General features: G+C 51.0%; 1 protein-coding gene across 4 annotated transcripts in view; it reads left to right on the forward strand.

The window, feature by feature from the left end:
* Positions 1–23,683, forward strand: part of pld3 (phospholipase D family member 3) — a 64,129-nt gene that overhangs the window by 34,837 nt on the left and 5,609 nt on the right. For all 4 annotated transcript variants that reach the window (XM_085973614.1, XM_085973616.1, XM_085973618.1 and 1 more), the window contains 4 exons: positions 279–479; positions 5,150–5,289; positions 10,095–10,260; positions 19,582–19,681. In XM_085973614.1, the coding sequence (XP_085829740.1) occupies positions 279–479; positions 5,150–5,289; positions 10,095–10,260; positions 19,582–19,681 (607 nt within the window). The remainder of the gene's footprint in view (positions 1–278; positions 480–5,149; positions 5,290–10,094; positions 10,261–19,581; positions 19,682–23,683) is intronic.

Raw genomic sequence — 23,683 nt, forward strand, 5'->3', positions numbered from 1 at the left:
TCCTCCGGGTGCTCAGGTTTCCTCCCACAGTCCAAAGATGTGCGGGTTAGGTTGATTGGCTATGATAAATTGACCCTTAGTGTTAGGGGGATTAAATACGTGGGGTTATGGGGATAGCGTGGGATATGTGTTGATGCAGGCTCGATGGGCCGAAATGGCCTCTATCTGCACTGTGGGGTTTCTGTGATAGGAGCTTGGGTGCATGGGCATTCGGCATAAACGGGTGCTCACAGTTTCCTGGGACTCACTACCTTAAACATGTTCCTCCCTCTTGATAGGTTAAGGAACTGGGAGCCATCATCTACAACTGCAGCTGTTTGGCCAAGGATCTGGGGAAGATTTTCGAGGCGTACTGGAGCATTGGTGGGTCCAACAGCAGCATCCCGTCCCCATGGCCCAGTAATTACTCAACATCCTACAATGAGAAGACCCCAATGGAACTGGACCTCAACAGCGCTCCAGCCAATGTCTACCTCTCGGTAAGCTTCTGCTCCTCACTAATGTTGCCCATTTCTTCTAGAGGTTCATTGGCCCATCGTGTCCGTGCCGGCTGACAAAGAGCTCTCCAGCCTAATCTCACTTTCCAGCTTTTGGTCCGTAGCCCTGTAGGTTCTGGCACTTCATGTATATGTCCAAGTACTTTTTAAATGTGATGAGGGTTTCTGCCTCTACCAGCCTTTCAGGCAGTGAGTTCCAGACCCCCACCACCCTCTGGGTGAAAAAAGTTCTCCTCAACTCCCCTCTAATCCTTCTACCAATTACTTTAAATCTCTGCCCCCTGGTTATTGACCTCTCTGCTAAGGGAAATAGGTCCTTCCTCTCCACTCTATCTAGGCCCCTCATAATTTTATACACCTCAATTAAGTCTCCCCTCAGCCTCCTCTGTTCCAAAGAAAACAACCCCAGCCGATCCAATCTTTCCTCATCGCTAAGATTCTCTACTCCCGGCAACATCCTCACAAATCTCCGCTGTACCCTCTCTAGTGCAATCACATCTTTACTGTAATGTGGGGACCAGAACTGTACACAGTACTCTAGCTGTGGCCTAACTAGTGGTTTATGCAGTTCAAGCATAGCCACCCTGCTCTTATATTCTACAGCCTAAAAATCCGGTTGCTTTGCGCCTCCTGTTAGCGCCCTAATACGGCGCTAACAGGGCGCAAAGCAACTAACGCCCGGGCACGGCGTTGCCAGCACCTCCTGCAAAATTCAGCGGGAGGTTAGCGGTGGCGGTAACCATTAGCGCCCCACGGCGCTGCGCTGCCGACGGTGACGTCATCGCCATGCACAGCGCCCCGCTCGGGCCCCGGCCGTGATCTTCGGGAGCGCCCCCTGACTTACCGCCGGATGCTATGTGCGACGGGGTCAGGGGAGCCTACCTGTGGCTGGGGCGGCGCAAATTAAAGGGGAGGTGCCGGGCGGCCATTTTTGTTGCTGGCCACCTGCCAGCACCTGCCCCCCTCTGCCGTCCCTGGCCTCCTGACACGCACCCCCCCCCCCCCCCCCTGCGGAGTGCCGGCTGCGCTCCATGAGCCCGGCACTTCTCTTGAGTGCCGGGCTCTTTTGCCAGCACTGTGATCCCTTGTGGCCCAGCTGGGCCCCGGATCGCGTTACTCTAGGCCCCTCCCCTTTAAGAAGGGGAGGAAGGCCTGCAGTACCGCGGCACGTAGTGCTGCGATATTCACTCGCAGCGCCCCAAGAGGGAGACCGGGCGCAAGTATCCTGTATGCCTTCTTAACCACCTTATCTACCTGTCCTGCTACCTTCAGGGATCTGTGGACATGCACTCCAAGGTCCCTTTGTTCCTCGACACTACCCAGTGTCCTACCATTTAATGTGTATTCTCTTGCCTTGTTAGCCCTCCCCAAATGCATTACCTCACACTTCTCCGGATTGAATTCCATTTGCCACTTTTCTGCCCACCTGACCAGTCCATTGATATCTTCCTGCAGTCTGCAGCTTTCTTCTTCACTATCAGCCACACGGCCAATTTTCTGTCCGTGCAGTCACTGGGCGGGTGCTGGGATGTTGGTCGTTGGTTTCTTCGCCATCTGGCAGCTGTGCCCTTCAGGATTTGACCAGCTGGGTCAGTAGTAGTACTACCTAGCCAATCTTAGTGGTGGACATTGAAGTTCCCCGCCTAGAGTACATTGCTACCCTCAGTGCTTCCTTCAAACCGTGTTTAACATGCAGGAGTACCAATATGTTGGTTGTGATAAGGCGATAGTGGAAATCTGAATCTCTCTTTCCCCCAAAAAGCTGTTGAGGCTGGGGGGTCAATTGAAAATTTCAAAACTGAGATTGATAGATTTTTATTAGGTGAGGGTATTAAGGGATAGGGAGCAAAGGCGGGTAGATGGAGTTAAGATACAGATCAGCCGTGATCTAATTGAATGGCAGAACAGGTTTGAGGGGGGCTGAATGGCCTCCCCCTGTTCCTATGTTCCTGTGATAGATTGTGATCAACAGGATTGGTAACGTGAAGCCATGGGACATCGCTGGGTCACGAGTCAATGTTGTAGCTTCTCAAGGCCTCTCACCTGATCGTTTATCCCTCGACGTCCACCTCTGGTGGCTCTGTCCTGCTGATGGGACAGAATATACCCAGGGAAGGTGATGGAGGAGTCTGGGAAGATGGCTGATTGATATGATTCTGTGAGTATGACTGTGCCAGGCTGTTGCGGGACTGGTCCGTGGGACTGCTCTCCCCACTTGGGCTCCAGTGTCCAGATGTTGGTGAGAAAGGCTTTGCACAATCCACTCACTGGACTGCCTGGGTCTTTGCTGACCTGATGCCTGCGTTATCCTAATGAGTCTGTCCAATGTTTCTCTCTCGATTCCGTTCTGTATCGATTGCTTTACAACGAGAACATTATGTCGAGCACATAACGCGAGTCTGGAGTCATGTACGGACCAGGTCAGGTGGAGGTGAGGTGTTCCATAAGAACAAAAGAATTAGGAGCAGGAGTTGGCCACACGGCCCCTCGAGCCCGTTCCGCCATTCAGTAAGATCTTGGTTGATCTTCGACCTCCACTTTCCTGCCCGATCTCCATATCCCTCGATTCCCCTGGAGTCCAAATCTCTATCGATATCAGCCTTGAATATACTCAATGACTGAGCCTCCACAGCCCTCTGGGGCAGAGAATTCCAAAGATTCACCACCCTCTGAGTGAAGAAATTCCTCCTCATCTCAGTCCTAAATGGCCGACCCCTTATCCTGAGACTGTGCCCCCTAGTTCTAGACTCTCCAGCCAGGGGAAACAGCCTCTCAGCATCTGCCCTGTCAATCAGAATCTTATATCTTTCAATGAGATAATTCCTTTCCCTGAAGGATGCTGGTGAACCATTTCTAAGCTGGGAGAAAATCCGTGTTGCAACAATTAGCTAATTGTTGTCTCAGAGACCAGGGCAGCTGGAAAATTGTCACACAGGTGTGTACATCCTTGGACAGTTATTGTGCATCACTTTGACTCACTCCCCCTCACACAGGTGGAAGAATTCCTTTCAGAGAGCAGTGACCTGAAGCACATTTAACATTTGCCTGAGCTAATATCTCATGAAGAAATATATCAAAATGTTTAATCTGGAGCAGGACGGAGCTGAGACTCTGAGTAACCGTAGGTAAAGTTATACACAGGATCGAGCTAGAGGCCAACAGCGCCATAACCAGATACTAGATAACCTCTATCGCAGTATGTGAGTAACCTTTTTATTGTCACTAAACCCTGAATTGTTGGCTTCATGCATTGCTTGCTCTCCCCACAACCCTTAACTTCCCATGACCCCCGACCCCATGACCCCCTTTCCCAGGCCCGCTGTCCAACAGACCCCGCCATCCTCCCGCCCCCATGACACCCCAAGCCCGTGACCCTGACCCCCCCCGACCCCGTGACCCCCATTCCCCAGGCCTGCTGTCCAACAGACCCCGCCATCCTCCCGACCCCCAACCCCCTGACACCCCACGTCCCCATTTAATAATCTCCCTTTTTTTGGTCCTTTGCTGTCAATTGGTTCTAACATTGAGTGTGATATGGATTGTCAATGATTGCACTCCGGGTGCGAGCGGAGGAACCAGCTTTAAAACTATAATCCTGAATGCTGGTGCATCGTGGGACAAGTCCGAGGAGGTCATATTTGGCCACGGTGTTGGTTTCTGCCTAAACGTGGTTTTACAGGAACAGGGCGAGGCCACTCACCCCCTCGAGCCTGCCCAACCATTCAGTTAAGTCATGGGTAATCGGTATCCCATTTGCCTACCTTGGTTCCATATCTCTTAATACCCTTAACTAACAAAAATCTATCAATCTCAGTCTCGAAAGCTCCAATCGACCCCCCAGCTTCAACAGCATTTTGGGGGGAGAGAGTTCCAGATTTCCACCACCCTTTGTGTGAAGAAGTGCTTCCTGACATCACCCCTGAACGGCCTGGCTCTCATTTTAAGGTTGTGCCCCCTTGTTCTGGACTTGCCCCCCCCCCCCCCCCCCCCGCCACCACCAGAGGAAATAGCTTTTCCCTCTCTACCCTATCAAATCTCCTCAAGTAGATACCTCAAGTAGATCACCCCTTAATCTTCTAAAGTCAAGCGAATGCAAGCCAAGGTTATGCAAACAAGCCTCATAATTTAACCCGTTTAGCCCCGCTATCATTCCGGTGAACCTGCGCTGCGCCCCCTCCGAGGCCAATCTGTCCTTCCTGAGGGGCGGGGCCCAGAACCGAAGCCAGTGCTCCAGGTGGGGTCTGACCAAGGCTCCGTACAGCTGACTCACAGCGTCCTCCTCTTCGTATTCCAACCCCTTTGAGATAACGACCGACATTCCATTAGCCATTTTGTTTGTGTTTTGTACTGTGCACTGACGTTTCGTCATTTGTGTACTTGGGACACACAAATCCCTTTGTTCCTCCATAGCTCCGAGTTTCTTGCCATGAAGAAAATATTCTGATTTTTGTCTTTCTTGGGTTTCTCACTTCCCCACACTCAACTCCACCTGCCACAGTTTTGCCCACTTAGTTAATCTGTCTGTGTCCCTTTGTGACTTCCTGCTCCCATCTGCACAACTTACTGTCCCTCCTAACAGTGTCAGTTTGTTTGGCCGTTTTGTAGAGTGGTATTGAGTTGCTGCTGATCTGGCGACCCCTTTCCTCTTTCAGAGCTCCCCACCCGCACTGTGCCCAGAGGGACGGACCGATGACCTCTCCTCCATCCTCAGCATCATCGATGATGCGGAAGAGTTTGTGTATGTGGCAGTCATGAATTACATTCCGGTTACCGTGTTCACTTACCCCAAAAGGTAAAAGACAGTTCACTTGGATTTGTGTGTGTGTCCATGTACACCGGTCTGTCTCTCTGTCTCTCTCTCTGTCTCACTCTCTCACTCTCACTCTCTCTGTCACTCTGTCTCTCTCTTTTTCTCCTTGTCTCTCTCTCTCTCTCTCTCTCTCTCTCTCTCTGTCTCTCTCTCTCTCTCTGTCTCTCTGTCTCTGTCTCTCACTCTCTCTCTCACTCTCTCCTTGTTTCTCTCTCTCTCACACTCTCTCTGTGCTGAAGGAGACATTCCTGATACCTGTCCTCCACTTTGAACCTGTGTGCCTTGTCCTGCTCCCTCAATTTAACTTGAAGTAATATTCCGGATCACTTTTTACATTCCCCAGACTATCTTCTATCCCTCTATAAGATTGCCTGTCAGGCACCTCATTCCCAGGCTGAAAAGCCCAGTTTCTCCGACCTTTCCTCATGTCTCACACTAGGAGTCAGGGTCAATCTCGTGACTCTTCTCCAGGGCCTGAATGTCTCCTGTTTCTTGATGAACTGGACACAGCGCTCACGGTGCGGTCTGACCAGAACTGGACACGGTGATCACAGTGCAGTCTGACCAGAACTGGGCACGGTGATCACGGTGCGGTCTGACCAGAACTGGGCACGGTGATCACGGTGCAGTCTGACCAGAACTGGGCACGGTGATCACGGTGCGGTCTGACCAGAACTGGGCACGGTGATCACAGTGCGGTCTGACCAGAACAGCTCACGGTGCGGTCTGACCAGAACTGGACACGGTGATCACGGTGCGGTCTGACCAGAGCCCTGTACATACTAATCACTAATTGTAACCCTACAGACCATCAACCAGAATTGAACTGGTCAGTTCTCAATCGCTTTCGAAGTGGACAGGGACAGTGAGCCTTTAATCTTCACCTGTGGAGACGTTGTGTCCACGACAAATGTCCTTGTGGCAAATACAAACCACGTCATTGTTTTTGTACCTTCATGCCCTTCCCTTTGAGAACCGTGTGCAGCAGTGGGAGGGTTCGTGGTCTGACTAACAGTCTGACAGGCCGCGAGGTGAAGGCTCCTTCTGTGACCATGACCATCTTTACACCAACGGATGGGAGGGTTAGACCAATATGGCAAAACTCCTACAACCCATACAATAAGGGGTGGGGCACCCACACCCAGAGGACAGGGGCCAGGGCACCCACACCCAGGGGCCGGGGCACCCACACCCACACCCAGGGGCCGGGGCACCCACACCCAGGGGACGCCAGTATTCCACTGGATGTCAACCCAGAACTCAGTGCCGGACTCCCCAGGACTGTCTGGGGCTCCGGTCTCCCCGGGACTGTCTGGGGCTCCGGTCTCCCCGGGACTGTCTGGGGCTCCGGCCTCCCCGGGACTGTCTGGGGCTCCGGCCTCCCCGGGACTGTCTGGGGCTCCGGCCTCCCCGGGACTGTCTGGGGCTCCGGCCTCCCCGGGACTGTCTGGGGCTCCGGCCTCCCCGGGACTGTCTGGGGCTCCGGCCTCCCCGGGACTGTCTGGGGCTCCGGCCTCCCCGGGACTGTCTGGGGCTCCGGCCTCCCCGGGACTGTCTGGGGCTCCGGCCTCCCCGGGACTGTCTGGGGCTCCGGCCTCCCCGGGACTGTCTGGGGCTCCGGCCTCCCCGGGACTGTCTGGGGCTCCGGCCTCCCCGGGACTGTCTGGGGCTCCGGCCTCCCCGGGACTGTCTGGGGCTCCGGCCTCCCCGGGACTGTCTGGGGCTCCGGCCTCCCCGGGACTGTCTGGGGCTCCGGCCTCCCCGGGACTGTCTGGGGCTCCGGCCTCCCCGGGACTGTCTGGGCCTCCGGCCTCCCCGGGACTGTCTGGGCCTCCGGCCTCCCCGGGACTGTCTGGGCCTCCGGCCTCCCCGGGACTGTCTGGGCCTCCGGCCTCCCTGGGACTGTCTGGGCCTCCGGCCTCCCCGGGACTGTCTGGGCCTCCGGCCTCCCCGGGACTGTCTGGGCCTCCGGCCTCCCCGGGACTGTCTGGGCCTCCGGCCTCCCCGGGACTGTCTGGGCCTCTGGCCTCCCCGGGACTGTCTGGGCCTCCGGCCTCCCCGGGACTGTCTGGGCCTCCGGCCTCCCCGGGACTGTCTGGGCCTCCGGCCTCCCCGGGACTGTCTGGGCCTCCGGCCTCCCCGGGACTGTCTGGGCCTCCGGCCTCCCCGGGACTGTCTGGGCCTCCGGCCTCCCCGGGACTGTCTGGGGCCCCGGTTTGGGGCTCCGGTCTCTCTGGGACTGTCTGGGGCCCCGGTTTCCCCGGACTGTCTGGGGCTCCGGCCTCTCCTTGTCAGGACAGTCTGCAGTAGGGTTTGAACCCTGAACCTTTGGACTCCGAGGTGGGAATGCACCTACTGAGACGTTACATTACATTAGCCACGAACCACATGTGGCTAATTGCATTTTTGATTCATAAATAAAAAGTGAGTCATTGGGCCTGTGTCTCAACATTCATATTCCTATGGCGTCTACAGTGAACTTTAACCTTTTTGTGGGTGTGTTGGTAAAACGGTAAGTTGGAGAGCAGAGTGTGCGAGTGTTATTCAATCGCTGAGTGTGTTTTACTCCCTTGGTCACTGACTGATGGTGAATGGTTGTTATGTAAATATACACGTGGGAACTGCATTTACCTGTATTGTGTGTAAGGCCTTTTCTACTACAATGAAAAGGAAGAAAGGCAGACTTGCCTATCACTGGACGTCCCAAAGTGCTTTACAGCCATTGAAGCACTTTTTGAAGTGTAGTCACTGTTGTAATGTAGGAAACTCGGCAGCCAATCTGCGCACAGCAAGCTCCCATAATCAGCAATGTGATAATGACCAGATAATCTGTTTTAGTGATGTTGATTGGGGGATAAACATTGGCCCCAGGACACCGGGGGAGAACTCTCCTGCTCTTCTTCAAAATAGGGCCATGGGATCTTTTACATCCACCTGAGAGAGCAGACGGGGCCTCGGTTTAACATCTCATCCAAAAGACGGCACCTCTGACAGTGCGGCACTCCCTCAGCACTGCACTGGGAGTGTCGGCCTGGATTTTTGTGCTCAAGTCCCTGGAGCGGGACTTGAACCCACAACCTTCTGACTCAGAGGCGAGAGGGTCCTGCCCACTGAGCCCCGGCTGACACTGAGTCCATGTGGCTAAAGCAGTGTTGCCGTAGCAACACCTATGCCGAGTGAGCGATCTCTACTGGACAACACTGGGCTAAGTCCAAGGCTCGCTCCTCTCGTCATTGAGCCATGTCCATGAGCCAAACTGTCTTGTGCTCTACGCACGTTACCTACTGCTGATGACAATGCTGTAAGGTGTCTGGAATTAAACATACGCAAAATCGTGGTTTCCTCTGATTTACTTTACTGTTTGGACTGTGTGAATTTACCATTCTTCATTGGTTTAGCTTCAAGACTCCTCGGTCTATTTCCGCATCACCCTCAGCTATTTTTTACATTGAGTAGATTGGGCCTAAAGTCTCTGGCGTTTAGAAGAATGAGAGATGATCACATTGAAACATATAAGATTCTGAGGGGGGTTGACAGGGTAGATGCTGGGAGGATGTTTCCCCTGGCTGGAGAGTCTAGAACCAGGGGTCACAGTCTCAGGATAAGGGGTTGGCCATTTAGGACTGAGATGAGGAGGAATTTCTTCACTCAGAGGGTTGTGAATCTTTGGAATTCTCTGCCCCAGAGGACTGTGGATGTTAAATCGTTGAGTATATTCAAGGCTGAGATCGAGAGATTTTTGGACTCTAGTGGAATCAAGGAATCTGGGAATCGGGCGGGAAAGTGGAGTTGAGGTCAAAGATCAGCCATGGTCTTATTGAATGGCGGAGCAGGCCTGAGTATGGCGGAGCAGGCCCGAGGGGCCGTATGGCGGAGCAGGCCCGAGGGGCCGTATGGCGGAGCAGGCCTGAGTATGGCGGAGCAGGCTCGAGGGGCCGTATGGCGGAGCAGGCCTGAGTATGGCGGAGCAGGCTCGAGGGGCCGTATGGCGGAGCAGGCCCGAGGGGCCGTATGGCGGAGCAGGCCCGAGGGGCCGTATGGCGGAGCAGGCTCGAGGGGCCGTATGGCCAACTCCTGCTCCTAATTCTTATGTTCTTGTTCTCCGTGCATGGTGCTAAGAGCATATGTGTTGTCTATTTCTCCGTCCTGCCTGCATTGAATCCCATCGGCCACTGTTCTGCCCACTTCCATCTTTTATCCAACTCAGTCCGTCATTTCTGAGCTGCCTCCTCGGCAGGAACTCTGCAGCCGGGAGTGTGGGTGACGATATCCACACACTGTCCACAAGCTCAGGGTAACCTGTGTCCACGTACCTGCCGATCCGTCTTTTGGGTGAGACGTTAAACCGAAGCCCCGTCTGTCCTGTCAGGCGGGCGTAAAAGATCCCACGGCCACTGTTCAAATAAGTGTTTTGCCTGGTGTCCTGGCCAATATTTACCACTCGCCCAACACCATTAAAAATACAGATGGATCTGGTCATTATCACATTGCTTGTTGGTGGGAGCTTGCTGTGCGCAAATTGGCGTTTCCTACATTACAACAGTGACTACATGTCAAAAAAGTGCTTCATTGGCTGTAGATCGCTCTGGGACATCCTGAGGTTGTGGAAGGCGCTATATAACTGCAGGTCTTCCTTCTTCCTTTCTAACAGGCATGTCAGTCTGACCCAGTGAAGCTCGGGGGGGGGGGGGCGATGGGGAGTGGGGGTTAGTGGACACACATATTCCCAGTGGTGGCCCATTGGCGAGGCTGACACGGCCTGATAATAATTTCACCTTCACCTCCAGGTTCTGGCCAGACATCGACACCCACCTGCGGAAGGCAGCGTTCGAGCGGAGGCTAAAGGTGCGGCTCCTCATCAGCTGTTGGCAGCACACCGACTCCACCATGTTCCCTTTCCTTCAGTCCCTGGCAGCTCTGAAAAGCCAATGGAAGCCCCTGGATGTGGAAGTGGTGAGTGAGCTGCCATCAGTCAGGTGGCGGGAGCAGGAATGCAGGGCACGGCCCTGTGCAGAAACGACCGGCCTATTTTTACGTGCTTTGGGATTTTGCTTTTAATTCTCTTTTAGCTGGGAACTGCCATTGGAACATAAGAACAGGAGGAGGCCATTCAGCCCCTCAAGCCTGTTCCGCCATTCAATTAGATCTTGGCTGATCTGTATCTTAACTCTATTTCCCCGCCTTGGTTCTGTATCCCTTAATACCCTTACCCAACAAAACTCTCAGTTTTGAAATTTTCAATTGACCCCCAGCCTCAACAGCTTTCTGGGGGCGAGAGTTCCAGATTTCCACCACCCTTTGTGTGAAGAAGTGCTTCCTGACATCACCCCTGAACGGCCTGGCTCGAATTTTAAGGTTATACCCCCTTGTTCTGGACTCCCCCCCCCCCCCCCCCCCAACCAGAGGAAATAGTTTCTATCTACGCTATCAAACATGTCAATTAGATCACCCTTTAATCTTCTATACTCAAGGGAATACAAGCCTGGTCTATGCAACCTGTCTTCATAAATTACATTGAGTCTACAGCACAGAAACAGGCCATTCGGCCCAACTGGTCCGTGTCGGTGTTTATGCTCCACACGAGCCTCCTCCCACCCCTCTTCATCTCACCCTATCAGCATGTCCTTCTATTCCTTTCTCCCTCATGTACTTATCTAGTTTCCCCTTAAATGCATCTATGTTATCTGCCTCGACCACTCCCTGTGGTAGCGAGTTTCACATTCTCACCACTCTCTGGGTAAAGAAGTTTCTCCTGAATTCCCTATTGGGTTTATCAGTGACTATCTTACTGAAAGTGAATAGAAACATAGAAGATAGAAGTAGGCCATTCGGCCCCTCGAGCCTGCTCTGCCATTCAATGAGATCATGGCTGATCATCCAAACTCAGTACCCTGTCCCTGCTTTCTCCCCATATCCCTTTAGCCTTAAGAAATATATCTAACTCCTTCTTGAATATATTTAATGAATTGGCCCGCACTGCCTTCTGTGGTAGAGAATTCCACAGGTTCACCACTCTCTGGGTGAAGAAATTCCTCCTCATCTCTGTCCTAAATGGCTTACCCCTTATCCTTAGACTGTGACCCCTGGTTCTGGACTCCCCGGCCATCGGGAACATCCTTCCTGCATCTAGTCTGTCTAGTCCTGTTAGAATTTTATAAGTTTCAATGAGATCCCCTCTCATTCTTCTAAACTCCAGTGAGTATAAGCCCAATCGACCCAATCTCTCCTCATACGTCATTCCTGCCATCCCAGGTATCAGTCTGGTGAATCTTCGTTGCACTCCCTCCATGGCAAGAACATCCTTGTGCAGGTGCAGCAAGTCATTAGGAAGGCAAATAGTATGCTGGCCTTCATTACAAGAGGATTTGAGTACAGGAGTAAAGAAGTCTTACTCCAATTATATAGGGCCTTGATGAGACCACACCTGGAGTACTGTGTACAATTTTGGTCTCCTTGCCATAGAGGGAGTGCCACGAAGGTTCACGAGATTGATTCCTGGGATGGCGGGACTGTCGTGTGAGAAGAGATTGAGTAAACTAGGCCTGTATTCTCTTGAATTCATGAGAATGAGAGGGGATCTCATTGAAGCATACAAAATTATTACAGGGCTTGATAGGGTGGATGCTGGGAGAATGTTTCCCTTGGCTGGGGAGTCTAGAACCAGGGGCCACAGCCTCAAGATAAAGGGTAGGCCAATCAGGACTGAGATGAGAAGAAATTTCTTCACACAGAGGGTGGTGAATCTTTGAATTTCTCTACCCCAGCGGGCTGTGGAGGCTCAGTCATTGGGTATATTCAAAACAGAAGTCGATAGATTTCTGACTAGTAAGGGCATCAAGGGATATGGCGATAGGGCCGGTGAATGGAGTTGAGGCAGAAGATCAGCCATGATCTCATTGAATGGTGGAGCAGGCTCGAAGGGCCGAATGGCCGACTCCTGCTCCTGTTTCTTATGTTACATAAGAACATAAGAACATAAGAAATAGGAGCAGGAGTAGGCCAATCGGCCCCTCGAGCCTGCTCCACCATTCAATAAGATCATGGCTGATCTGATCCTAACCTCAAATCTTCTATCACACTCCATCCCACCCGAACCCATGTGATCTCCCGGGAGAGGCGAAAAACCAGATTAAAAAACCCAATGGCCAATTTGGGAGAAAAAAATCTGGGAAATTCCTCTCCAACCCATCTAGGCGATCAAAACTCGTCCAGGAGATCACTCTGTCCCTATATTTTCTACAGTACTTACCTTCTGTAAAGGCGATCTCCACCCCAGCCAGGAACAGGAATAAAACCATCTCCTGAAATCTAACACATAATTAGAACACAAGAAGTAGGAGCAGGATCAGGCTACACGGCCCCTGGGCCCGCTCCACTACCCACAGGGCCATGACCATTCCGAACCTAGACTCATGTCCAATTTCCTGCCCGCTCCCCGTAACCCTTAATTCCCTTTACTTCTAGGAAACTATCTATTTCTGTTTTAAATTTATTTAATGATGTAGCTTCCACAGCTTTCTGGGGCAGCAAATTCCACAAACCTACCACCCTCTGAGTGAAGAAGTTTCTCCTCATCTCAGTTTTGAAAGAGCAGCCCCTTATTCTAAGATTATGCCCCCTAGTTCTAGTTTCACCCGTCATTGGGAACATCCTCACCGCATCCACCCGATCAAGCCCCTTCACAATCTTATATGTTTCAATAAGATCGCCTCTCATTCTTCTGAACTCCAATGAGTAGAGTCCCAATCTACTCAACCTCTCCTCAAATGACCACCCCCTCATCCCGGGATTAACCGAGTGCACCTTCTTTGTACTGACTCGAGAGCAAGTATGTCTTTTCTTAAGTATGGACACCAAAACTGTATGCAGTATTCCAGGTGTGGTCTCACCAATACCTTGTACAACTGCAGCATTACCTCCCTGTTTTTATATTCTATCCCCCTAGCAATAAAAGCTTCTTGATCACTTGCTGCACCTGCATACTAACTTTTTTGAGTTTCGTGCACCAGGACCCCCAGATCCCTTTGTACTACAGTACTTTCCAGTTTCTTGCCATTAAGATAATAACTTGCTCTATGATTTTTCCTGCCAAAATGCATAACTTCACACTTTCCAGTATTGTATTCCATCTGCCAAATCTCTGCCCACTTACTTAGCCTGTCTATGTCCCTTTGCAGGTTTTTTATGTCCTCCTCACTCACTACTTTCCCTCCCATCTTTGTATCATCTGCAAACTTTGATATGTTACACTCGGTCCCCTCCTCCAAATCGTTAATATAGATTGTAAAGAGTTGGGGACCCAGCACTGACCCCTGCGGAACACCACTAGTTACTGATTGCCAGTCTGAGAATGAACCATTTATCCCAACTCTCTGCTTTCTGTTAGATAGCCAATCCTCTATCCATGCCAGAATATTACCCCCAATCCCGTTGTTGTGTATGTACCTTTAAGAGAATAACTGGTCTCGGACTGCAGTACCGGCAGTGACCACCCCTGTATAAAAGGCGCTAGCGAGCCTCTGTAGTTTCAGTTTCCCGATTGACTCCTTTCAGTAAAGACTTGTTTTGTTCAACTCCTGCTGTCCGTGTCTCAATCATTCACGGACATAATACCCGTGATTTTTTATCTTGAGCAATAATCTTTTGTGTGGCACCTTGTCAAATGCCTTTTGGAAGTCTAAATACACTACGTCCACTGGTTCTCCTTTATCCACCCTATATGTTACTTCCTCAAAGAACTCAAGCAAATTTGTCAAACATGACTTCCCCTTCACGAAACCATGCTGAGTTGTCCTATTAAATTATGTTTCTTATGTTCTTATTAATGGCCCCTAGTTTTAGTCTGCCCCACAAGTGGAAACATCTCTCTATCTACCCTATCGAAGCCTTTCATAATCTTAAAGACCTGGATCAGGTCACCCCTCTGCCTTCCCTTTTCTAGAGAAGAGCCCCAGCCTGTTCAGTCTTTCCTGATAGTTATAACCTCTCGGTTCTGGTATTATCCTTGTGAATCATTATTGCACCTTCTCCAGTGCCTTGATATCCTTTTTATATAATATGGAGACTAGAACTGTGCACAGTGCTCCAAGTGTGGTCTAACCAAGTTTAACATGTATTCCCTGCTTTTCAATTCTTTCCCTTTAGAAATGAACCTTAATGCTTGGTTTGCTTTTTTTTTAAATGACCTTTAACCCTTTGAGCCCCAGTATCATTCTGGTGACTCTGCGCTGCTCCCACTCCGAGGCCAATCTATCCTTCCTGAGGTCCGGTGCTCAGAACTGAACGCAGCGCTCCAGAGCTTTATATAACTGTAACATAACCTCCTCCCCTTTATATTCCAGCCACCTTGACATAAAGGCTTGTGGTAAACCACGTTCACTATCGTTAGCACTGTTCACCACTGTTCGTTATAACTGTATCACTGACCACTATTGTATCACGGTACGAGGTCGCCTCTTGCCACACTGCTATACCTGGGATGACCACTGCCGACTCCGCCTTGGCTCCACCCACCAGGCCAGGTATAAAGGTGAGCGACTGGCTGGTATTCCTCCTGCTTGGATCGGATCACCCACGAGAGTGGGCTGTTATTTAGTCAATAAAAACCTTTAGTCACCTTCGTAACTCTTCGCCTTTTATTGGAGGAATTGATAGGTATATCAATTTTATTGACTAAATTTAATGATGTCCGACAACGAGTCACAACCGGCGGAGGAGCCACCAGCGCAGCTCCCAGGAGCACAGCCACACCAGCCAGCTTGGCTGCGAGCCCTCAGACCGCCGTACCTGGACCTGAACCCACGAGCAGCAAACTCAGCCGCAGACTTTAAACACTGGCTGGTCTGCTTCGAATCATACCTGAGAGAATCCAGCGTCCCTCAGGCATCCAAACTAAGTGTCCTGCAGGCACAACTGAGCCCGAGAGTATACACTCTCATCGAGGACATGACTACCTACGAGACCGCCATCAACCTGCTGAAACAGAAGTACCGGACCCCGGTAAACTACATGTACGCTAGGCACCTCCTAAGATCACGGCCGCAACAGCCAGGAGAATCAGTAGCCGAATTCTCACAGGCGCTATATGCACTCGCCAGGAACTGTGACTTTAAATCGGTGTCGGCAGCCGAAAATACTGAAGATAATATCCGCGACGCATTCCTGAAAGGCCTACGGTCCGAGTACTCACGGCAAAGACTGCTGGAAGCTAAAGACCTCAGCATGGAAAAAGCTGAAGCCCTCGCTATCTCCCTGGAAGTGGCCCACCAAGATCAGGAAGCATTCACCAGGTACTGCTCGCGACCCTGGGACTCGGGCCCGACCCCTACCACAGCACCCTTCCCAGCGCCGCCCCCGGGACCTACCTCTGCGTCGGCGTCCCGGACCCGACCGGCCCCGCCACCCCCGGCACCGGCCCCGACATCGGGCATCCGCGATCGGGCCGCCGGCTGTTTTTTTTGTGGCCAGGAGAAGCACCCGAGGTCGCGCTGCCCAGCCAAGAACTCCATATGTAGAACCTGCCTGAAGAAAGGCCACTTCTCCAAGGCCTGCAGGAGCGGATCCTCAGAGGCCAGCAGTGCCGCATGCGAACTATGGGGGCGGCCATCTTCGTTTAGGGCAACTGAGGCCAGCATCCCCACACATGAGTCATGGGGGCGGCCATCTTTGTTTAGGGCAACTGAGGCCAGCATCCCCACACATGAGTCATGGGGGCGGCCATCTTTGATTAAGGCAACCGACCCCAATAGTGCCTCATGGGGCCCTACCTCGTGGGAGACGCCATTTTACTCACCACGCCCGACCGCCTCGCCCGCAGATGACAACGACTCGCTCAGCTACACACTAGCTTCCGTCACCCTGGACCAAGCCCGCCCGCACCATCTGTCCAAGTCAATGATGGACATCAAAGTGAACGGCCACGCCACGACCTGCCTGTTCGACAGCGGAAGCACGGAGAGCTTCATCCACCCAGACACGGTGAGCCACTACTCCCTCTCTGTCCTACCAACGCGCAGCCGAATCTCGATGGCATCGAGGTCCCACGCCACGGACATCAGCGGCTACTGTGTCGTGACCCTGTCGGTTAAGGGCACGGAGTATAAAAACTTTAAACTCCTCGTCCTCCCCCATCTCTGCGCTGCCGTCCTACTAGGGCTGGACTTCCAATCCCACCTCCAAAGCGTAACCCTAGCATACGGTGGACCCCTCCCCCCACTCACAGTCAACAACCAGCAAACGTTAAACCGCCCACCGCGTAACACCTGCAGCCTCTCCACCCTCAAGGTCCCGCCACCCTCTCTGTTTGCTAACCTTACCCCTGACTGCAAACCCGTCGCTACCAAAAGCAGGCGGTATAGCGCCGGGGACAGAGCCTTCATTAGCTCTGAGGTGCGGCGCCTCCTGAAAGAGGGCATTATCGAGGGGAGCAGCAGCCCCTGGCGTGCCCAGGTCGTAGTCGTAAAGACCGGCGATAAAAACCGCCTGGTCATCGACTACAGCCAGACCATAAACAGATATACCCAGCTGGACGCATACCCCCTCCCCCGCATATCTGACATGGTCAATCAGATTGCACAGTATAAAGTATTCTCGACCATCGACCTGAAGTCGGCCTACCACCAACTCCCTATCCACCCTGAGGACCGCCAGTATACCGCCTTCGAGGCGAATGGGCGCCTATACCACTTCCTTAGGGTCCCCTTCGGTGTCACTAATGGGGTCTCGGTCTTCCAAAGGGAGATGGACCAGATGGTTGACCAGAACGAACTGCAGGCTACATTCCCCTACCTAGATAACGTCACTATCTGCGGCCGCGACCAGCAGGAACATGACGCGAATCTGGAGAAATTCCTCCGTACGGCCCAACGGCTGAACCTCACCTACAATAAGGAGAAATGCGTGTTTAACACCACGCGCCTTGCCATCCTCGGCTGCGTAGTGGAGAACGGAATCATCGGCCCCGACCCAGAAAGAATGCGCCCCCTCATGGAGCTACCCCTCCCCCACTGCCCTAAAGCACTTAGGAGAACCCTGGGGCTTTTCGCCTACTATGCCCAATGGGTACCCAATTACGCGGACAAAGCCAGACCCCTCCTGAAAGCCACTTCCTTCCCCCTCACGGAGGAGGCGTGCGCGGCCTTCTCCCTCATTAAGGGAGACATAGCCAAGGCCACGATGCACGCAGTGGACGAGTCCATCCCCTTTCAGGTGGAGAGCGACGCCTCCGACTTCGCCTTAGCCGCCACCCTAAACCAGGAGGGGAGGCCAGTGGCCTTCTTCTCAAGGACCCTACAGGGCCCCGAGATCCGACATTCGTCGGTCGAGAAAGAGGCCCAGGCGATCGTGGAGGCAGTACGGCGCTGGAGGCACTACCTGGCAGGCAAACGATTTACCCTCCTCACCGACCAGCGTTCGGTGGCTTTCATGTTTAATAACAAGCTGAAGGGCAAAATCAAGAATGACAAGATTTTGAGATGGAGAATCGAGCTCTCCACCTACGATTATGAGATCTTGTACCGGCCAGGCAAGCTGAATGAATCCCCTGATGCCCTTTCACGAATGACATGCGCCAGCGCGCATATCGATAGGCTTCAGACCCTCCACGACCAGCTCTGCCACCCCGGAGTCACCAGACTCTACCATTTCATTAAGGCCCGCAACCTGACCTACTCCATCGAGGAGGTCAGGACCATGACCAGGAACTGCCAGACCTGTGCGGAGTGCAAACCGCACTTCTATAGGCCGGACCGAGCAAGCCTGATCAAGGCCACCCGCCCCTTCGAGCGCCTGAGCATCGACTTTAAGGGGCCCCTCCCGTCCTCTGACCGTAATGTGTACTTCCTCAACATCGTTGATGAGTACTCCCGTTTCCCCTTTGCCTTCCCCTGCCCCGACATGACCAGTAGCACGGTCATTAAGTGCCTGAATGCCCTCTTCGCCTTGTTCGGGTTCCCGAACTATATACACAGCGACCGGGGCTCCTCCTTCATGAGCGAGGAACTCCGGCAATTCCTCCTAGAGAGAGGTATTGCAGCAAGCAGGACCACCAGCTACAACCCCAGAGGTAACGGTCAGGTGGAAAGAGAGAACGCGACGGTATGGAAGGCCGTCCTCTTAGCCTTAAAGTCTAAGGGCCTCCCAACCTCCCGCTGGCAAGAAGTCCTCCCGACAGCGCTGCACTCCATCCGGTCATTACTTTGCACGGCCACTAACACCACCCCCCATGAACGAATGTTCGTTTTCCCCAGGAAGTCGACTACGGGAACCACTCTACCAACCTGGCTGACCGCCCCGGGGCCGGTCTGGCTGCGGAAACACGTGAGGACCCATAAAACGGACCCCCTGGTCGAGAGGGTGAACCTCCTGCACGCCAACCCCCAGTACGCCTACGTGGCGTACCCAGACGGGCGGGAGGACACTGTCTCCCTACGAGACCTCGCACCCTCAGCCGATCCGGAAACACCGCCACCACCCCCCCCAACCTCAGTCCAGGTAGACGGCATGCCGGAACCCCACGAGCCCTCGCCGACCACGCAAACACCAGCATCAACACCGGATAAGGCACCAGCACCGGATAAGGCAACACCACCGCTGCGGCGATCGGAGAGGCTTACGAAGCCTCCGGACAGACTGACCTACCAGAATTGGTAGTACACTTCACCCCGCCGGACTTAATTCTAAACAAGGGGTGAATGTGGTAAACCACGTTCACTATCGTTAGCACTGTTCACCACTGTTCGTTATAACTGTATCACTGACCACTATTGTATCACGGTACGAGGTCGCCTCTTGCCACACTGCTATACCTGGGATGACCACTGCCGACTCCGCCTTGGCTCCACCCACCAGGCCAGGTATAAAGGTGAGCGACTGGCTGGTATTCCTCCTGCTTGGATCGGATCACCCACGAGAGTGGGCTGTTATTTAGTCAATAAAAACCTTTAGTCACCTTCGTAACTCTTCGCCTTTTATTGGAGGAATTGATAGGTATATCAAGGCTAACATTCCATTAGCTTTTTTAATTATATTTTGTACCTGTCCACTAATTTCTAATGATTTCTATACTTGGACCCCTAAATCTCTCCGCTCCTCCACGGTTCATAACTTCTTGCCATTTAAGGGTACTGAGGCCAATTGGCAGCCCCCCAGCCTCAGCACCACACGTTTACCCAATGCTGTATTAGGGAACTGTCACTATTAGCACCAGCATTCTCATCGCTGGCGGCGTGTTGCCATGGAAACGCACAAGTAACCGTTCCTGTTTCTTTCTTGCAGAGAATCTTTGTTGTCCCAGCAACGCAGGAACAATATAGGATCCCATACGCTCGAGTCAATCACAACAAGTACATGGTGACGGACAGAGTGGCCTATATCGGTGAGCAGTCATGCAACAGTCCGATCATGCACACGATTGAGTGATTTGTTTGCAAACTCTCGCATTTTTAAAAATTGTGAATCTTACACTCAAGGGGACAGTGCTGAGGAATGACACACTGGAACATAGGAACAGGAGGAGGCCATTGAGCCCTTCGAGCCTGTTCTGCCATTCAATGAGATCATGGCTGATCTGCGACCTAACTCCATATACCCGCCTTTGGCCCATATCCCTCAACACCTTTGGTTAACAAAAATCTATCAATCTCAGATTTAAAATTAACAATTGACCCCTAGCATCAATTGCCGTTTGCGGAAGAGAGTTCCAAACTTCTACTACCCTGTGTGTGTAGAAGTGTTTCCTAATTTCACTCCTGAAAGGCCTGGCTCTAATTTTTAGACTCTGCCCCCTAGTCCTAGAATCCCCAACCAGCGGAAATAGTTTCTCTCTATCGACCCTATCTGTTCCCCATAATATCATGAAAACTTCGATCAGATCACCCCTTAACATTCTACATTCTAGGGAATACAACCCTAATTTGTGTAACCTCTCTTCATAGCTTAACCCTTAAAGTCCAGGTATCATTGAGCATCCGGGCATCAGAGGTGATTTAATTGAAACAGATAAAATTCTTAAGGGGCTTGACAGGGTTAATGCTGGGAAAATGTTTCCCCTGGCTGGGGAATCTAGAACACGGGGTCACAGTCTCAGAATAAGGGGGCGGCCATTTAAGACTGAGATGAGAAATTTCTTCACTCAGAGGGTTGTGAATCTTTGGAATTCTCTACCCCAGAGAGCTGTGGATGCTCAGTCGTTGAATATATTCAATTGTAAGAAGTCACACAACACCAGGTTATAGTCCAACAGCTTTATTTGAAATCATAAGCTTTCGGAGCGCTGCTCCTTCATCAGGTGAAGTGGAGAAATGCATAAAGACACAGCTTATATAGTCAGAGAATAATGTCAGATGTTTACAGGTAATCTTTCCAACTGCCATTTATCACACCTCAGCAGAGAGATAATCACAGCAATCAAAGGTGTGAATGGTGTCCAAACAGGTCAGTCAGGAAAACATTACATCAAAGAACAATGAGGTGGGGTCACAAGGGGTCAAATGTTGCAGATGCTGGGGTCTGTATGAAAAACAAAAAAACAGACAAAAAACATTTTTTTTGCTGGAAATCACAGCAGATCCGACCTGTTTGGACACCATTCACACCTTTGATTGCTGTGATTATCTCTCTGCCGAGGTGTGATAAATGGCAGTTGGAAAGGTTACCTGTAAACATCTGGCAGTGTTCTCTGACTATATAAGCTGTGTCTATATGCATTTCTCCACTTCACCTGACGAAGGAGCAGCGCTCCGAAAGCTTGTGATTTCAAATAAAGCTGTTGGACTATAACTGGTGTTGTGTGACTTCTTACATTTGTCTACCCCAGTCCAACACCGGCATCTCCACACCATGAGTATATTCAAGACAGAGGTTGATACATTTTTGGGAACTAAGGGAATTAAGGGATATGGGGATAGTGTGGGAAGGTGGAGTTCCAGTAGAAGATCAGCCATGATCTTGTTGAATGGTGGAGCAGGCTCGAAGGGCCAAATGGCCGACTCCAGCTCCTATTTCTTATGTTCTTACTCTGGTAAACCTACGCTGCACTCGCTCCAAGGCCAATATATCCTTCCTGAGGTGCGGTGCCCAGAACTGCTCCAGGCGTGGTCTAACCAAGCTTTTCTATAGCTGCAGCATAACTTCTAGCCATTTGTATTAGAAACATAGAAGATAGGAGCAGGAGTAGGCCATTCGGCCCCTCGAGCCTGCTCCGCCATTCAATGAGATCATGGCTGATCATCCAAATTCAGTACCCTGTCCCTGCCTTCTCCCCATATCCCTTTAGCCTTAAGAAATATATCTAACTCCTTCTTGAATATATTTAATGAATTGGCCTCACTGCCTTCTGTGGTAGAGAATTCCACAGGTTCACCACTCTCTGGGTGAAGAAATTCCTCCTCATCTCTGTCCTAAATGGCTTACCCCTTTAGACTGTGACCCCTGGTTCTGGATTCCCCCCGCCATCGGGAACATCCTTCCTGCATCTAGTCTGTCCAGTCCTGTTAGAATTTTATAAGTTTCAATGAGATCCCCTCTCATTCTTCTAAACTCCAGCAAGTATAAGCCCAATCGACCCAATCTCTCCTCATACGTCATTCCTGCCATCCCAGGTATCAGCCTGGTGAATCTTTGCTGCACTCCTTCCATGGCAAGAACATCCTTCCTCAGATAAGGCGACCAAAACTGCACACAATATTCAAGGTGTGGTCTCACCAAGGCCCTGTACAACTGCAGCAAGACATCCTTGCTCCTGCACTCGAATCCTCTCACTACGAAGGCCAACATACCATTTGCCTTTTTGATTATTTTCTGTACCTGCTCATGACATTTTAATGATCTATGTACCTGGACCCCCAAATCTCTTTGGACATCCACTATATTTAGCTTTTCACCATTTAGAAAGTACCCTGTTCTAACCTTTTTAGATCCAAAGTGGATGACTTCACATTTGCCTACATTGAAATCCATTTGCCACAGTTTTGCCCATTCACTTAATCTATCAATATCCCTTTGTAATTTTATGCTTTCATCTACACTGCTACAATGCTTTGTGTCATCGGCAAATTTGAATATATGACTTTCTATGCCACCGTCTAAGTTATTAATAAATACTGTGAATAGTTGAGGCCTCAACACAGATTCCTGCGGGACACCACTAGTCACATCCTGCCAATTTGAGTACCTGCCCATTATTCCTACTCTCTGTCTCCTGCCGTTCAGCCAATTTCCTAACCAGGTCAATAATTTGCCTTCAATTCCATGGGCTTCTATGTTAGTGAACAGCCTCTTTCTTATGTGGGACTACTTTAGTCACCGCCTCAAAAAAGTCAATCAGGTTTGGCAGGCATGACCTACCTTTCACAAATCTATGCTGGCTCTCTCTGATCAACTGAAACTTTGAGGTGTTCAGTCACCCTATCCTTAATTATAGACTCTAGCAATTTCCCGACAACAGATGTTAGGCTAACCGGTCTATAATTCCCGGTTTCCCTCTCTTGCCATTCTTAAATAGCGGAGTGACATGTGCAATTTTCCAATCTAAAGGAACGGTTCCTGAATCGAGAGAGCCTTGGAAGATTATAGTTGGAGCATCTGCAATGTTCTCAACTACTTCCTTTAAAACCCTGGGATGGAAACCATCTGGTCCTGGGGATTTGGCACTCTTCAATGCCATTATTTTCTTCATTACTGTTATTTTACTTATGTTAATTTTATTGAGTCCCTGTCTCTGATTCAATATCAGTTTCCTTGGGATTTCTGGCATCTTCCTCTACTGTAAATACTGACGCAAAGTAATTATTCAACATGTCCGCCATTTTCTTACCACTTTCAGTTTTTAAGGGGCCAACATTGCTCCTGACTACCCTCTTTTTTTCCTAATATAATTGTAAAAATTCTGTGTTGATTTTGATATCCCTTGCAAGTTTCTTTTCATACTCCCTTTTTGTAGCCTTTATTATCTGTTTTGTGACCCTTTGCTGTTCTTTGTATCTTTCCCATTCACCAGGATCTGTGCTACTTTTTGTATTTTTGTATGCTTTTTCTTTTAGTTTTATGCTGTCCCTCACCTCTAGTCGTCCATGGCTGGTTTTTTGGGCAAGTGGAGCTCTTGCCCCCCAGGGGTATAAACTGGTTCTGTATCGCCTTGAATTCTTTTTTGAACATCTCCCACTGATCTTCTGTTACTTTACCCATTAGCAGATTTGCCCAGTTTACTGTGGACAGTCTCTGTCTCATCCTGCTGAAGTCAGCCTTACCCAAATCTAGAGTCTTAGTAGCTGTTTCACACTTCTCCCTTTCAAATGCTACTTTGAACTTGATCGCTTATGATCGCTATTGGATAAATGTTCATGCACAGTTAGGCTGTTAACTAAATCTGGCTCATTAC

This window comes from Somniosus microcephalus, chromosome 34 (genome assembly GCF_052327205.1).
Source record: "Somniosus microcephalus isolate GS21.2 chromosome 34, FLI_Smic_1.0, whole genome shotgun sequence".
In the NCBI taxonomy this organism is placed as follows: Eukaryota; Metazoa; Chordata; class Chondrichthyes; order Squaliformes; family Somniosidae; genus Somniosus; species Somniosus microcephalus.